We start from the raw sequence: 16,540 nt of genomic DNA, 5'->3' as shown, positions 1-16,540 counted from the left end.
GAAGAGCTACTGAGAACCACTATGAAAATGCTTTTTTGCATAGCTTTTTGAATGGTCTAACCGAAAGAATTGTGAGGATCAGATTGCTATAAAAAACAAACACACCAATCAACATATGAATATAATAACACACAGCCAACTGAGGATGGTACAAAAAGACTGTGCGCATGTGCGTGTGTGTCTGTGCACTTGCTTGAATCCATGCATGTCTGTGTAAAATCAAACCTTAGAATAGCAGTCTTCTAGTAATTCTACCACTTTCACGTGGAAATGAACTTTCCAACTACTATCTATGGGTAGCATGTACACACATCAACATAATCTGGCATTTAATGACCGTAGCATTTTGAGGTGAAAGCCCTATACATCCAACAATCTGAGAGTTAGAATGCATAAATATGCAGGGCGTAGCAGTATAAAAGAAATGAGAAGTTGATTCTTATACTATTTGTCAGATTTAGTGCTAAACAGTAACAAATAAATTATTTTTATATTGAAGCAAATTCAAAGAATATTAATTTCATGAGTTCAAGAAGACATGGAATGCAAGAAAAGTGTGAACCAGTAGCGTTTAGAAGTTCACCTTCAGTAGTTAAGCTTAGATGGAGAACCAGCACTATAGATGGGTAAAGAAATTCACAACTTTGAACTTGTTAGATGAGATATAGCATGACAGATTTACAAGATGAGAATAAATGTGTAAAAAGAAATGACTATTTAACAACATAAATAGGTTTAGGGCTTCCCATTTGCAGCCTTCAAAAGTTGCGAATGAACCGGTAAAAATGGGAAGAGGAGGATGAAGGTGGAAAGAGAAGTCTTTGTTTTAGGGCTGATTGCATGCTCTCGAAAATGTGAGGAAGTTTGGGATATTACCATACTTAGAAGGAGAGGCAAGGTGGTAAATATAAAGGTAAACGTTTTCGATTTTTGACTTTTCAAATGAAAAATAAAAAATAAAAATGCATGCTTACAGTGATTTTTAACTTTTTCATAGATTTCCTCTAATTAAAATTATGGGAAAATTCTCAAAAAAATGGGATTTTTAATTGAAAATCTCAAAAAGGGTTGAGTTGGCTAAATTCTAAAAAATGGGTGAAACACATCCCAAGGCATGTTTTAAGACAAGAATGCCCTTGAGTTGCTTTTCCCTCCACCTTTTTGAGAAACGGATCCCATTGCATTTCACAAACACTAATCTTCACCTTTTCTAGCTTTTTCTTTCCCACGCCAAGTGTTGAAAGTTCATTGCCTTCTGTAAAACTTCATTGTACAACCCCCTTCTAGGATGAATTCAGCCCATTTTTTTTCAAAATGGACTATACAGCCCATACCATAGGATGATCCAAACCGCCCAATTGAGGGGCCACAATGTAAGTAGGTTGTGCCCCAAAATTCATTTCCATAGGATGATTCTAACCATCCGATCTAAAGAGGGACTTAGATTATGGAAACTTCAAAATGGATAAATTCACCTCATATTTTTCAAAATGGACTATACAGCCCACACCATAGGATGATCCAAACCGCCCAATTTATGGGTCACAACATAGATAGGTTCTGCCCCAAAAATTAGTTCCATAGATGATCCCAACCATCCAATCTATAGAAGTTTCCATAATCTAAGTCCCTTTTTAGATCGGATGGTTAGAATCATCCTATGAAAATGATTTTTGGGGCACAATCTATGTACGTTGTGGCTCATCAATTGGGGTGTTTGGATCACCCTATGGTATGGGCTGTATAGTCCATTTTGAAAAAAATGGGTTGAATTCATTCTAGAAGGGGGCTATACAATGGAGTTTTACCAAAGGCTTAATTCGATCTTTTTACCTTCTTCACAAACAGGTTCGAATTTGCCTTAATGGGTCGACCTGAAAGTCGACCTTTTTACCTTATTCACAAACAGGTGTGAATTTGCCTTAATGGGTTGGCCTGCAAGTCGACCTTTTCACCATATGACCAAACAGGTAGGAAAAGCATTTATGGGTCAACCTGCAGGTCGACTTTTCCACCATCCCGTCAGAAAGGTTAAAAACATATGAAAAGGTCAACCGATTTTTTGCGATTTAAAAAAAAAAAAAACCAAACTTCGTTTGCGGAAACCACTCCCCATAAAGACCACTTCCGCACCTCCCCCCCCCCATTACAACCGTGCGTTTCCTCCTTCAACTCCCCACCCTCCACAAAACCCTACCTTGGAACCACTATTTATATCTTGGAACCACTACATATTGGTAAATAGTGGTTCCTAGGTATAATTAGTGGTTCCCAGTTATAATTAGTGGTTCCTAGAATAAACTCATTCTCACTTTTTTATAGTGTTTTTTAGTGCATAACTTTTTGTAATCACAATTTAAACTCTCTAAACAAGTATTAGGTCATCTAAACTATAAACCACCATAAGATCTGAGTGTTTAGATAACTATTTAACCCATTGTTCATAAATTAATTCCAACATTGACACCCAATGAAGTACTATTAGATTGTGTGAAGCAATATTTCTACTCTCGAACCACTATTTATAACTTGGAACCACTACATAATGGTAAATTGTGGTTCCTAGGTATAATTAGTGGTTCCTAAGTATAATCAGTGGTTCTGAGTGTTTAAAATGCTATAAATACAGTCATTCTTACAAGTATTATGCCATCTAAACTATGAACCACCATAACATCCGAGTGTTTAGAAAGCTATTTAACCCATTGTTCATAAATTCATTGAAACATTGACACCCAATGAACTACTATTAGATTGTGTGAAGCAATATTTCTACTCTGGAACCACTATTTATACCTTGGAACCACTATTTATAGCTTGGCACCACTACATAATGGTAAATAGTGGTTCCTAGGTATAATTAGTGGTTCCTAAGTATAATTAGTGGTTCCTAGGTATAATGGGTACTTCTGAGTGTTTAAAACCCTACAAATACAGTCATTCTCACAAGTATTAGGCCATCTAAACTATGAACCACCATATCATCTGAGTGTTTAGAAAACTATTTAACCCATTGTTCATAAATTCATTGCAACATTGAGACCCAATTAGATTGTGTGAAGCAATATTTCTACTCTGGAACCACTATTTATACCTTAGAATCACTATTTATACATCGGAACCACTACATAGTGGTAAATAGTGGTTCCTATGTATAATTGCTGCTTCTGAGTGTTTAAATACTGGTTCCCAGATATCAACAGTGGTTCCGAGAACAAAATATTGCTTCTACAAATTTAAATAGTGGTTGTAATTGTATAGACATGAATTTCATCCGGGCTTACTCTACATAGAAACATAGAGGGCAATAGAGAGATAGAGAGATTATGACAATACACCATAGCATTGTACAGAGGATGATGACAATAACAAATGCCAAACAAAATCATAACAAATCCCTAACAAATAAATAAGATGATGACAATACACCATAGCATTGTAAGGAACATGTTAAACTTATGCAAATGTATCACAATGGACCTACCAGAGAAGCTTATGGGTTTGATAGCCAAAAAAAAAAAGAGATCCAATGCTAGATTTTAGGAGAGGGGGGTTTCACCTCTCTGCAATGGAATTTTAAAACAGACAATGGAGTTTTGTTTGGGTGTGGGGAAGAAGAAGGTAAGAAGAAGATAAAAAGTAAAAAATGTTAGATGGAATGCATTGGGAACTGTTGCTTACTTTCTTAGAAGAAAAACCAACGCAAGGGCATTTTAGTCCAAAAACACTCATAGCCCCTTTTCTGAGAAATTAGCCAACTTTACCCTTTTTGAGATTTTCAGATAAACATCATATTTTTTTGAGATTTTTCCCTAAAATTATTCCAATAAAAGAAAGATTTTATGCATGTTTACAAATTCATTAAATCAATTCAACATTAATTACCCTCCCTAATTTAGAAGCAACAAGATAAGCTTGCAGATTTTTTTTAACAAAGTACAGTCATCAATGACTCAAAAAAGATGATAAAATTTGCCATAGATATCCAAATATATATATATATATATATATATATATATATATATATATATATATAGGGCACATAGACATTGCCAGACACAAGCTTAGGAGAAATGGGGTCTTTGAAAATCTTCTTTATAGCACTCCTTGTGGCTGCCATTGCAACAAAAGAGGTCGGTGAAGCAACCAATCGTCATCTATTAGTCGACGAGCTCAACGACGTCATGCCTATCCCTTACAAACCAGATAGCTGTAAACATCCTATTCCAATTTCATTTTCTATTGTCATCTCTACCTTACTACGAGAAAAAAATACCCTTAAAAAGAGCTTTTCAGTATTGGTTTTTATATGTATTTTGTATATTTTGTGAAAGGATAAGGAGGGCTTATGGTTGGATTTGTTGTTTTCAGGGTTACCATGTGATCAAGACTGCGATGACGGCAAGGGCAGGTGCTGCGGCAAATGCTACTTTAATGTATGCTTCCGCTGCTGTGCGCCTGATGAAGGACTCCAATATCCCTAAGTATTTTTAGGACATGTAAATGGTGGTTGTGGGCAAGCAGTACCAAGTACCACTGTTATTGTCCCTTAACCTTTCCTTGCTTACCATTGAAATGGGATTATGAATAAATAAAATGTAATAAGGAATGATTGTTTCCGTTTGTATTTGTTTGTATTTCTTCATTGTTTTTGGTGTTTGTCTTTTAATTCTTTTTCTTTTTCATTTGTGCTTTGTGTGTGTTAGAGAGAGAGAGTTCATTTCTTTTACACTAGAGAGGGCGGTGCCAAGTAAAAAAAAGGCGGATATGTTACTTCCCTTAATGTTACATGTTTATATAAAAAACAGACTGTTACAAAATGGGAGAGGACAAAGGAAAATGATTTTCACTCTCTTATCATTTTTTTCAACCCTCTCTTGTCTGTCTTTTCTAAAACAAAATGCCTTCATTTTCACCTCCTTTTGTTTCTCTTTTCTTGAAAATGATTTCTCTTCTATATGATTTCTATATGCTCGCTTACTAAGCTGGAGATCAAGACATACTCATCTTTGTATTTTATTATTTGAAGAGGTTCCCAAATAGTTTTGAAAAAGCCAATTAAAAATGACAAGGCGAGTTGGTTTTTTTTCTTTCTTTAACTGAATTTATCTAGGGACGCATCATCTGAAATTATTTGAAGACAAGCTGGGTTTATACAATTATTAAAGGACGCTGATAAAATCACCCCTTTCTATGTTTGAATTCACCCCCTATTTTTCAAAATGGATGGTACAACCCACACCATAGGATGATCCAGACCATCCATTTGATGGGCCACAATGGATATAGGTTGTGCCCCAACAATCATTTCCATAGGATGAACCCAACCATCCGATCTATAGAAGTTTTCATAATGTGAGTCCCTCTTTATATCGGAGGGTTAGAATCATCCTATGGTAATGATTTTTTGGTCACAACCTATTTATGTTGTGGCCCATCAAATGGACAGTTTCGATCATCCTATGGTGTGGGTTGTACTGTCCATTTTGAAAAATTGGGGGTGAATTTATCACCCCCTTATTAAAACATGGTTGTGCTGAATTGCTGATGTCATTTCCCAATAAAAAATGTAATCAGATGGATTGATGGGACGCCTCTGTCAGAGTTTTTGAATGAGATAAATCTGTGAAGGGTCTTTCCATTTGGTTCAGCCCATATAGAGGTCAGGAAGTGAGAAGGCTAACAGGCTTGCCCTTGCCCGAGTCAATAGTTGGAGATATTCAATTTTCAGCCACCTCGACCTTGTTTCTTTTTATGTTTGTTTTCTTAGCTATCATTGTATTCTTCCTCGGCTGTGATCGTTCTTTCTCATTAATAAATTATCACCATTTGAAAAAATAAAATAAAAAATAATCTCTATTTCACTGTCTGATTGGATTGCAGGAAAAATATTTTTGATTGAAAATATTTTCCTACGGAAATTTTTTATTTTCATGATTTACCAAGAAATGAAATGATCAAGGTTAATTTTTAGAGAGTTTATTTCAAAGTAAAGATTTCTCTTACAAAGATTGAACAAGGTTGGTTGGTTATCTTTTTTTGTGTGTAAAGAGGTCGGAACTTTTAGAAATAATTTTCTTTTCCAAAAAAGTCTTGCAATCCAGACAAGGCCTAACTAAAAATGTGACAGTAAGGCCATGTCTGGAAGCCAGGAATTTCTTTACAGGAAAAAAAGCCTCCCGTAAAACTTGTACGGGTGTGGCTCTTTGGCTTAAAGTCATGGGTATGCTTCCCATTGACGCGAGTTCGAATCCCCCGGGCTTACCCGATGCACGTGGTTTACGGGTGATCGTGTGCATCTGTAGGAAATAGTCCCACCCTAAAAACTGGTGTGAGGATACCCTAAGTCATATTAAAAAAATAAAAATAAAAAAAAATCCCGTGAATCCTTTTATAAGTTCAGGTGTTGGCTACTTAGTACTTACCCTTGATTCTGGTATTTGGTTTGAACAATGAACAAAATCTGGGGGAGGGAATGTCAACGGGGTGGACTTAAAGCGGAAAAAATGCCAGAATCCCGAGAGGCGATACAAACGATTCTACCCCATTCGGAATGAAATTTTTATTATAATTTTTTGAATTAAATTTTATATTTTTCCATTCAATTAACAGGAGAATCAGAATAGGAATTGAAATAGGGTGCCCAATTCCGCAATCCTAACCCAGCCTAAAAGTTCTATCAAATTGCAAGAACATGAATTTTCAAAAGCCACCGAATCCAAATATTTAACTGAGGACGTAAAACATATTTTATGCCTATATTTAATTGGGGGAATTGATGAAAATTTTGTTTTAGACCCATTTTATGTAAAAAGAACCTTACTACTTAAAATGCGTGTGAAAGAAACAAAGCCTTAGCTCCTTTTGGAATCCATCTTATAAATTAGATGTTGACCAAAACTAGTCTTCTAAATAGCTTCTTCTGTAATCTCGACAACAAAACTAAGGACATAGAATATGTTCATTTTCTTCTCATTTGCTTGGAAAAGACAAGGCCAAAACATCATGTGGGCCCACATTAAGCCTCCCAATGAATCATTCCCATTTCCTTCGACCCCAAAAATATTGGGGAAAAGAAATCTGCACCATCCCACAACTTTCCATTGGAAAAAAAGAAGCAAGAGAAAACATAAAGATAAAAGGAGAGACTTTGACAAAGTCACTCTAATGTAGAGACATCAATTATAAAAAATCATGTAAGAGAGCCAATGAAAGTATCTTCTCCTCTGTTAGATCACTTGTTTGACGCCGATGGAGTCTGCCACTATAGATTTCGGCGAAGAATTCGCCGCCAACAATACCCCATAAGAATTTGTTCGCACCGTCGATGAATATTTACACCTCTACAATGCCAATTGTGTTGAGAGATTTTGGCTCTTCTTCTATCCCGGTCATAAGTATCCAACCCATGTTAAGAAATGGATCAGATTCGCGACAGAGATGGGGTCAAGGAGCTTGAACTAGATTTTTGTAAGAGATGCTACTCTTTTATTCTAAACGGGGAAGTAGAATTTAGGAAAACTGATGCAGTGGCATATCCAAGTGGCACTGTAGGATAATGCCATTTGTCATCCATGTGGTTTGACTTGGTCTTGGGTTTTGCATGGGAATTTAGATAAGCAATTACTAATGTTTAGTTTTTAGTATGTGTTAGTTAAGTCTTTCTTTAATGATTTATAAGGACTTTGTTAAGACTTATTGGGTTTATACTTTGACTACTTAGAAATGGTATTGTCATGAAAATGTCATGAAAATTGTCCTAGAAGTTATTATAGGGTATTGAGAATAAATATAAAAGTTATTGGTAAGTCATTTTCCATGTATCTCATTTACTTCTTGTATCTCCAAATATATCAATGAGAATGAGCAAAGAGGGGATGATAGTTTTTGGTTAAAAAAAAAGAAAGCTTTTCTAAGCATTTAGCAAGAGTTTTACTTCTTGTGTTTTTCTTCCACAACCCTAAGGATTGCGATCGTCGATCCGAACGGTATCAAACTGGTATCAGAGCATCTAGGTGTAACCTTACGACGGTGATCGTGAGGCGATCCTACGCTAGTGCTTACCAACGAGAAATTTGCGCTAGTTCAAGTTTCTCAATGGCCAATCGACGTCGCCGAGGTCCGATTGAATGAGAGGCTCCTAATCGACAGAGGGATCTTCGTGATATCGAGATTGAGGAATTGAGGCGTCAAGTCCAAACCCTCACCAAGAGGTTAGCTCTTCAAGAGCCTCAAGATGAGGTGGAGGAAAGCAATGGATCGGAGTTGGACGTCAACCCTTTCGCTCGGCCACACCAACGCCAAGGAGAGAATGACGGTTCTTCTTCGAGACATCCCCCTTTACATCAACGCTTCACCAACTTTAAGATGGAAGTTTCCGAGTTTGAAGGGAAGATACAATCGGATATCTTTATTGAATGCTCTTCTTCCGTTGTATCGAATGTTCTAGATGAACAACCGCATTTTGATGACTACAATGATGAGGAGAGTGATGAGATCATTTGGAACGATCGTGGAGAGGCATTAGTTATTCGGCATGCTATGAATACAGCCAAAGTAGAAGAAAATCCTTACAGGTTGTCGCATAATGTTTTTCATAAAGGATATATGTCAAATGAAGAGTTGTGCAATCTTATCATTGATAAGGGGCGTTGTGAGAATGTGGTGGCACAAGAGATAATCGGCAATGTCAATCTTGAGACCAAGATGAAGCCTATGAATTTTGAACTTGCATGGTTCAAGAAAGTGAAGGAGAGTAACAATATTCTTTACAAGAACAAATTTGATCAAGAGACCAAAGGTAATGGCATATCTTATGCTCTACTTGATGTTGAAGCTAATGAGGAGCACAAGGAACTTCCTCGACAATTTAATGAATTCATCACAAAAGGAATTGGATTGGACAACATATTAGGTGAACCGATGGATATTGAAGAGATGGGTAAATGGAAAAGAATTACATCGATTTTTTCATCCAATTACATTGATCCATTTTTATTCGATCCGACATCGAAGGCTATAACATTTTTTCATGAATTCAAGCATATTCAAGATGGAGACATATTCTATTTTTGTCTTTGGAATTATGTAGTAGGATTTGTTCATCAAGAGTTTAAGATTCTTCGACACATCAAAACTCGAGGACGAGTCTTCTTGAACAAGGGAAGTTTTGCGAACTTCAAGATCGTACGGATGGTTCGTTTCGAGTTCAATTACCCGAAGATTATGGTGTTTCAATTACTCTCAATATTTTTGATCTTATTCCATATCATGAAAATGGCCAGGTCAACTCAGGGACGAGTTGACGTTCAACCGAGGGAGAATGATGCAGTGGCATATCCAAGTGGCACTGTAGGATATTGCCATTTGTCATCTATGTGGCACATCCATGTGGTTTGACTTGGTCTTGGGTTTTGCATGGGAATTTAGATAAGCAATTACTAATGTCTAGTTTTTAGTATGTGTTAGTTAAGTCTTTCTTTAATGATTTATAGGGATGTTGTTAAGACTTATTGGGTTTATTCTTTGACTACTTAGAAATGGTATTGTCATGAAAATTGTCCTAGAAGTTATTCTAGGGTATTGAGAATAGGTATAGAAGTTATTGGTAAGTCATTTTCCATGTATCTCATTTACTTATTGTATCTCCAAATATATCAATGAGAATGAGCAAAGAGGGGATGATAGTTTTTGGTTAAAAAAAAGAAAGCTTTTCTAAGCATTTAGCAAGAGTTCTACTTCTTGTGTTTTTCTTCCACAGCCCTAAGGATTGCGATCGTCGATCCGAACGGTATCAAAAACAATTGAATTGCCTCATTTTCTCTTTGCTTGTGATTCTCTAACACTTGCACATTTGAGTTACTGTGTTTTCAATCTTCCTTCGAATTTTGTTGGTTTAAGTAAACTCAAATTCCTGTCTCAAGGAAGTTATCATCGTGAGTGGCATGCTTGAGAAAGTGTTTCTCAATTGCCCACTACTTGAGAGACTAACTCTGAATGTTTGTTACGATAATCTCGAATCAATCAAGGCTTCTGCTCCTGATCCAGGACTTAAGAGCTTGACTGTGGTCCATTGTTATACAACCTTCAACCTTGAGATTTTCGCTCCAAATCTCCAATCATTTCATTTCAATGGCAAACTTTTTGAATATTCATTCAAGAACATTGAGTCGTTGGTGGATGTTATTATAAGTTCTTGCGATTTATACTATGAATACGAATTTAATCGAACCCGTATATTATCTAATCTGTCTCATATCAAGATTCTGATACTCTCCAAGGAGGTTCTTTTGGTATGTGATTACTCCCACAGTCCCACCTTTAAGTTATGAATCTGTTAAATTTGTTCCCTTGTAACGAGTTTTATACTGTAAGATCTCCGGTCTCCTTTCAGGAAATGGTTTATTCGCAGAAGGCACCTGAAAATATTCCCATAATATTCCACAATCTTCAAGAATTACAGCTTCTGATGGATAACTTGTTGAACGAAGAACTCACTGGAGTAGACTACTTTTGAGATTGTATTTTTCCTCGTCTAGAGAAACTTTTTATAGAGGTTTGTTTAATTTTAAAACCCATTAGTAATTTAACTCCCATTCTTTTATTGATTATTTTTTACTCCCATTCTTTTATTGCTTATTTTATCTGTAAATTTGGTCATTCATGGCTGATTTTGTTATGGAACTTTGAACCCACAGCTCCCAAAAAGGTCCTAAAAATTATCCAATGGAAGAAGACGAGGGAGCTCAAGTGGGACCAGTGAAGTGTGTTTTTTATAATCTCAAGACAATTAAGATGAGTAACTTTCTAGGGCAGGAGAATGAAATGCAGTTGGTGAAATTCTTCCTGGAGAAAGCAATTGTACTGGAATCTTTGGTATCAGTGGTTCCTGAGAAAGGCATCGGCGACATAAATAAAGATTATTCATCTGAATCCCAATCAGAATCTCTTGAGACCCCTTTAAAGCTTATCCACGAGGAGTTACTGCTTTTAGCGAAGGCATCACGCAATGCTCAGATGGTCTTATGAGAAAATCCGGAAGATTATAATAGTTTATGCCCAACCCATGTTAAAGCTCACTATACAGTTTAAGTTATTGCAAGCAGTACTGGTTTTTAGCTTTGGAAATGATATTTCCTCACCCTTTTCCGGCATTTCTACTCCCTTTTTGTTTGTCTTTTCCTTAAAACATAGTTGTTTACAGGAAAAGACAAACAAAAAGACGTGGAAATGTTGGGAAATAGGTGGAAATATCCTCACCCTTTTGAGCTCTAGCGTGTACACTGGATTAGCAGACAATAGTGCCTACTATCAGCTAGGAGGGCAAGTTCTTGTAGGGCCCGTTTGGATACCTCATACTCTGTATTTGGAATTGAGTTTTGAGCGCAAAATATATAGATCCGGCAGCTCATGTAGAGGGGGGGGAGAGAGAGAGGGAAGGGGGTACTTCCTAGTGGAGGAGAAAGGTTGAGGAGCAAAGAGGATGAAGGAAACTGCCATATCTGTGGATTTCCAATTTCTTATTTCCACAGCAAACTTAGAAATCTGATTTTTTTCACTGTCACCTGCTGAATTAGAAATCCAAGAATTTGATCCGATCCAAATTACAATGCAAAAAGGGCTGCAAATGTCAAAAATCCAAATCAAAATCTTCTCGGCATCCAAACGGGCCCTTATGGATTTTATCAATACCCATTACTGTTTTGCAGTGTGGATGGTTGAAGTTTAAGCAAAGGATTTTCATTCCATTTTATAAGACTTTAGAGCTTAATATCTCCTTAGTGAGATATTTTGCATGATTTACTCTCTTTTATTTGGTGGGCTCATTTATGGAGATCACAGGCCCTTAGAATCAAATTTGTTGGATGATATCAACTATTGGGACTCTGTTTTGTAAATGGATGATTGAGAAGAAATGAACAACAATCCAAATTCAACTCTCTAATCAAGTGGCTGATAATGTTGAATTAGAGAGTTACAATTATGATATATCACAAAAAAATATAAGGCCTCCAATATCGAAAATCTAAATTCATTACAGGACCTAGGTGAAGCTTCTCGTGCACTTGTCTAATAGTCTTAAAGAGTAAATTCATAATCTGCTTATGACATTTCTCCAGCTTTATTATCTTTTACAATGATAGCAGAAATATGAAGAACATAAAGAGAGCCACAGAGCTTAAAAATGAGGGAAAAGAATGGGTCTCATCTCTAAACATACAACAAGATATAAATAAGTTTACCCAAGTTTTTATTTTCACTTCAAAGCATTAAATCTCACTCTCAAAATCTACAATACTAAATCCTTCTGCCATTGCATCTTTTAGGCAAACATAAGAAAAAGAGAACCCAAATGGGAAGCAAATTCTCACCATTTCTAGTGCCTGACGTTGGTGAAGAGAAGAGAAACCACGTTCTTGTTGCAACAGTCTGTGGCATCGCCATCTTCTATACTTCCTCCTGGTTCTGCAAGTACACTAACACTGCTCTCACATGCTTCTTCCACAGCGTCTTTCCAAGCTGCCGATAAAATAACCATGACCGCAAAATCAGATGGCAGTCAACAAATTGCATCTTTAACCAGACATGGTTACCTTTTGGCATAATAGAAAAATTATGCTAAGAAAAATACAAATACCAACTTTGAAACTCCATCTATTAACCATGAAACTGCACTATTGGTTCACATGCCCTTCATTCTTGACTTATCAATCGACAAGATTGTTCAATCAATGAAAGCTTTTGCCAACCAATGTCCGTAACTTTGCTTGCATCTAAAAGTTGGGTACTCATCGGACTGGAAGAGAATCCAATAGGTGAAAATTTTAGGCTACAGGCCACCAAAGAAATGGCCCATTGGTTTGTATCCCTATTCTTGGGATAGGGCTAGAGTTTGTTTGCTGACTGTTTCATCTTTTTCATTTTAATAAACCGGTAGGGGTCTTCACCAAACCCCAGCTTACCAATAAAAAAAACTGGCTAATGCAAAAAATGACACCGGAGCAAGGTGAGGGGGTAAGACATATGTTGGCTTTAATGATTGTAACAGCGCGAATCAGCTTGTTTCCACATACCCACGTATCTCTCGTGATAAGAAAACTAAAAAGCGGCCCTTTATCAGTAATTTCAGAATAACACCAAAAATTGTGAACGAATATGAATGAAACAGAAACTTTTACGCTGTGTGGATTGCGGAAATGAGGATTTCGCTTCCTAATGTGATTTTCGGATAATGAGATTTTATATGCTGTGCGCGGCATAAAGTCCAGTAGACTAGTAGAGTACGGTGGGGCCCACTTCATAGGACGATCCAAACCGTTCATTTGTTGGGCGACGATTTAAATCTGCAGAATGTGCAGTCCCTCTACAGATTGGAGGATTAGAATAATTTTTTTAGTTATTAATCATATGCATACCTGATGTCCGATCTAGATGAGAATCAGATCATTTTAAATGAGATGGGAATCAGATCATAATAGTCATTTTATGACGTTCTGCAAGAACCCCGGTTTTGCTACCAGTATTTCAAACGGTTCATTTGAAATGTGTTTCCTCTTTGTACTATAAGGAATGTTCGTATTTAACAGCCATGTATATAGAGCAGTTATTTGCTTTATGGTGACGTCCAGCCAATGGGGAGCCCTTACACCTTATTTATGTAGGGGCTCCTTTCAGTCTATCATTCCTCTTATAATAATACCGTCCAAAGACTCCAAACTAACCATAATCATATCCTTTCCCTCTAAATTGTGGAAACGAGATTTTTTTTTTCCATCAGAAATGTTTTTCTTGCAATCCAAAACAGGACCTTAGCTTCATAGGGAATCCATCTTTTAAATTAGAGGTAGACCAAATCTAGACTTCGAATTAGCTTCTTCTGTAATCTTTCCAACAAAACTATGGACATAGAATATGTTTATTTTCTTCTCATTGCTTGGAAAAGACAAGTCCAAGACGTCATGTGGACCCACTTTAGGCCTCCGATTGGATCATTCCCATTGATAATTTCTTTCCACCCAAAATATATCGGGGAAAAGAAATATGCACCTTCCCACAGCTTTCCATTGGAAAAAAAAGAAGAGGAGAAAACATAAAGAAAGAAGAAAGAGAGACTTTGACAAAGTCACTCTGATGTAGACCCATGAGCAGAAGGATCAGGATTAAGCTGCCTTCCCCTGCAAGCTGGAGAGACATCAGTTATAAAAACCCATGTAAAAGAGTCCATGAAAGTATCTTCTCTTTTATCAGATCACTTGTTTGACACCAATGGAGTCCTCCAATACTCTAGATTTTGACGAGCAATTCGCCACCGGCAAAACCCCAGAAGAATTTGTTCGCACTGTCTATCGATATTTACAGCTCTACAATGGCAATTATGTCGAGAGATTTCGGCTCTTCTTCTATCCTGGTCATCAGTATCCAACCCATGTTGAGAAATGGATCAGATTCACAACGGAGAAGGAGGTCAAGGAGCTTGAACTAGATTTCTGTAAGAGATACTACTCTTTTATTCAAAATGGAGAAGTAGAATTTAGGAAAACATTTGAATTGCCCCATTTTCTCTTTGCTTGTGATTCTCTAACACTACTACATTTGAGTCACTGTCTTTTCAATCTTCCTTCGAATTTCGCTGGTTTAACTACACTCCAATCTCTCTGTCTCAAAGAAGTTATCATCACTAGTGACATGCTTGAGAGAGTGTTTCTCAATTGCCCACTACTTGAGAGACTAACTCTGAATGGATGTGATGGTACTCTCGAATCAATAAAGGCTTCTGCCCCGGATCTACGACTTAAGAGCTTGACAGTGGTCCATTGTTATACAACCTTCAAGCTTGAGATTTTCGCTCCAAATCTCCAATCATTTCATTTCAATGGCGAATTTCTTGAGTATTCATTCAAGAACATTGAATCATTGGTGGATGTTATTATAAGTCCTTGTGAATTATACTGTGAATTTGAATTTCATCGGACCCGGATACTATCCGATCTGTCTCATATCAAGATTCTGACGATCTCCAATGAGGTTCTTTGGGTATGTGAACACTCCCACCTCTCAGTAATGAATCTGTTAATTTTTTTCGCTCCTAATGTGTTATATACAGTAATATATTGTGCCTCCTTTTAGGAAATGGTTGATTCATACGAGGCACCTGAAATTATTCCCATAACATTCCACAATCTTCAAGAATTACAGCTTTTGATGGAAGATCTCACTGGCATAGACTACTTCTTTCGAGATTGTATCTTTCCTCGTCTGGAGAAACTTTTTATAGAGGTTTGTTTAATTTTAAAACCCATTCGTAATTTAACTCCCAATCTTTTATTAAATATTTTCTCTGTAAATTTGGTCATTCATGGCTGATTTTGCTATGGAACTTTGAACCCACAGCTCCCAAAAACTCCTGAAAATTGTCCGATGGAAGAAGATGAGGGAGCACCAGCGGGCCCAGTGAAGTGTGTTTTCGATAATCTCAAGACAATTAAGATGAGTAGCTTTCGAGGGCAGAAGAATGAAATGTTGTTGGTGAAATTCTTCCTGGAGAAAGCAATTGTACTGGAATCTTTGGTATTAGTGGTTCCTGAGAACAGTATCGGCAACGTAAATAAGGATTATTCATCTGCATCCCAATCAGAATCTCTTGAGATGCCATTAAAGCTTCTCCATGAGGAGTTACTGCTTTTACCTAAGGCATCACGCAAAGCTCAGATAGTCTTATGTGAAAACCCACAAGATTATAATAGTTTGTGCCCAGCCCATGTTAAAGCTCACTATACTGTTTAACTTGTTGCAACTTTAATGGTTTTTTATATTGGGAATTGATATTTCCACACCCTTTTCCAGCATTTCTACTCCCCTTTTGTTTGTCTTTTCCTCAAAATGACAAACACAAAGGAGTGGAACTGTGGAAATGTTGGGAAACGGGTGGAAATATCATTTCCCTTTTATGTTGCAGTGTGTAATCTGTAGAATAGCAGAAAACAATGCCTATTATCAGCTTGGATGGCAAACTCTTTTATGGCTTTGATCAGTACCATTACTGTTTTGCAGTGTGTAAGCTTTTAAGTTTATGCAAAGGATCATCTTTCTATTTTACAAGACTTTGATGCTTCATATATTCTTTAGTAAGAAAGTTGAATTATCTACTGCATTTTATCTGGCGGCCTCAATTATGGAGATCATATACCCTTAAAAAAACATATTTGTTGGATGATCTCTACTTTTTGGTCTCTCTCTTGCGAAATGGATGATGAAAAAGAAGTGAACAAAAATCCACATTCAAATAATCAAATAGGTTTGAATGTTCAATTAGAGCTCTACATATATATATATATATATATATATATATATATATATTCATGAGAGGGCCTAGGCGAAACTTCGCACACACGAAGCTTTGCACACACTTTGTCTAAACAGTATAAGCATTTAAATTCATAACCTTCTTATGACAATTATCCAGCCTATTTTTCTTTTGAAATTATACCAGAAATACTAAGCTTAAAAATGGGGAGAAAGAATGGCTTACATACAAACGTAT

At 36.6% G+C, this 16,540-nt stretch overlaps 1 protein-coding gene and 1 long non-coding RNA gene across 2 annotated transcripts; both read left to right on the top strand.

Annotated features, from left to right (window-relative positions):
* Positions 1-4,076: 4,076 nt before the first annotated feature.
* Positions 4,077-4,645, top strand: LOC143882507 (uncharacterized). Its single transcript, XR_013252251.1, has 2 exons — positions 4,077-4,212; positions 4,372-4,645. It is a non-coding gene; the product is annotated as an uncharacterized LOC143882507 (long non-coding RNA).
* Positions 4,646-14,041: 9,396 nt separating this feature from the next.
* LOC143882506 (F-box/FBD/LRR-repeat protein At1g13570-like) lies at positions 14,042-16,100 on the top strand. Its single transcript, XM_077385989.1, has 3 exons — positions 14,042-15,033; positions 15,127-15,276; positions 15,391-16,100. The coding sequence occupies exons 1-3, from the start codon at positions 14,266-14,268 to the stop codon at positions 15,781-15,783; spliced, it is 1,311 nt and encodes a 436-aa protein (XP_077242104.1). The 5' UTR covers positions 14,042-14,265; the 3' UTR covers positions 15,784-16,100.
* The last annotated feature ends 440 nt before the right edge of the window (positions 16,101-16,540 follow it).

The sequence above is a fragment of the Tasmannia lanceolata genome, unplaced genomic scaffold, assembly GCF_043159265.1.
Source record: "Tasmannia lanceolata isolate RefF3 unplaced genomic scaffold, GAP_Taslan_0.1 ptg000008l, whole genome shotgun sequence".
Taxonomy (NCBI): Eukaryota; Viridiplantae; Streptophyta; class Magnoliopsida; order Canellales; family Winteraceae; genus Tasmannia; species Tasmannia lanceolata.
The sequence above is the reverse complement of the archived record's forward strand: the minus strand, read 5'-3'. Positions and strand labels throughout refer to the sequence as shown.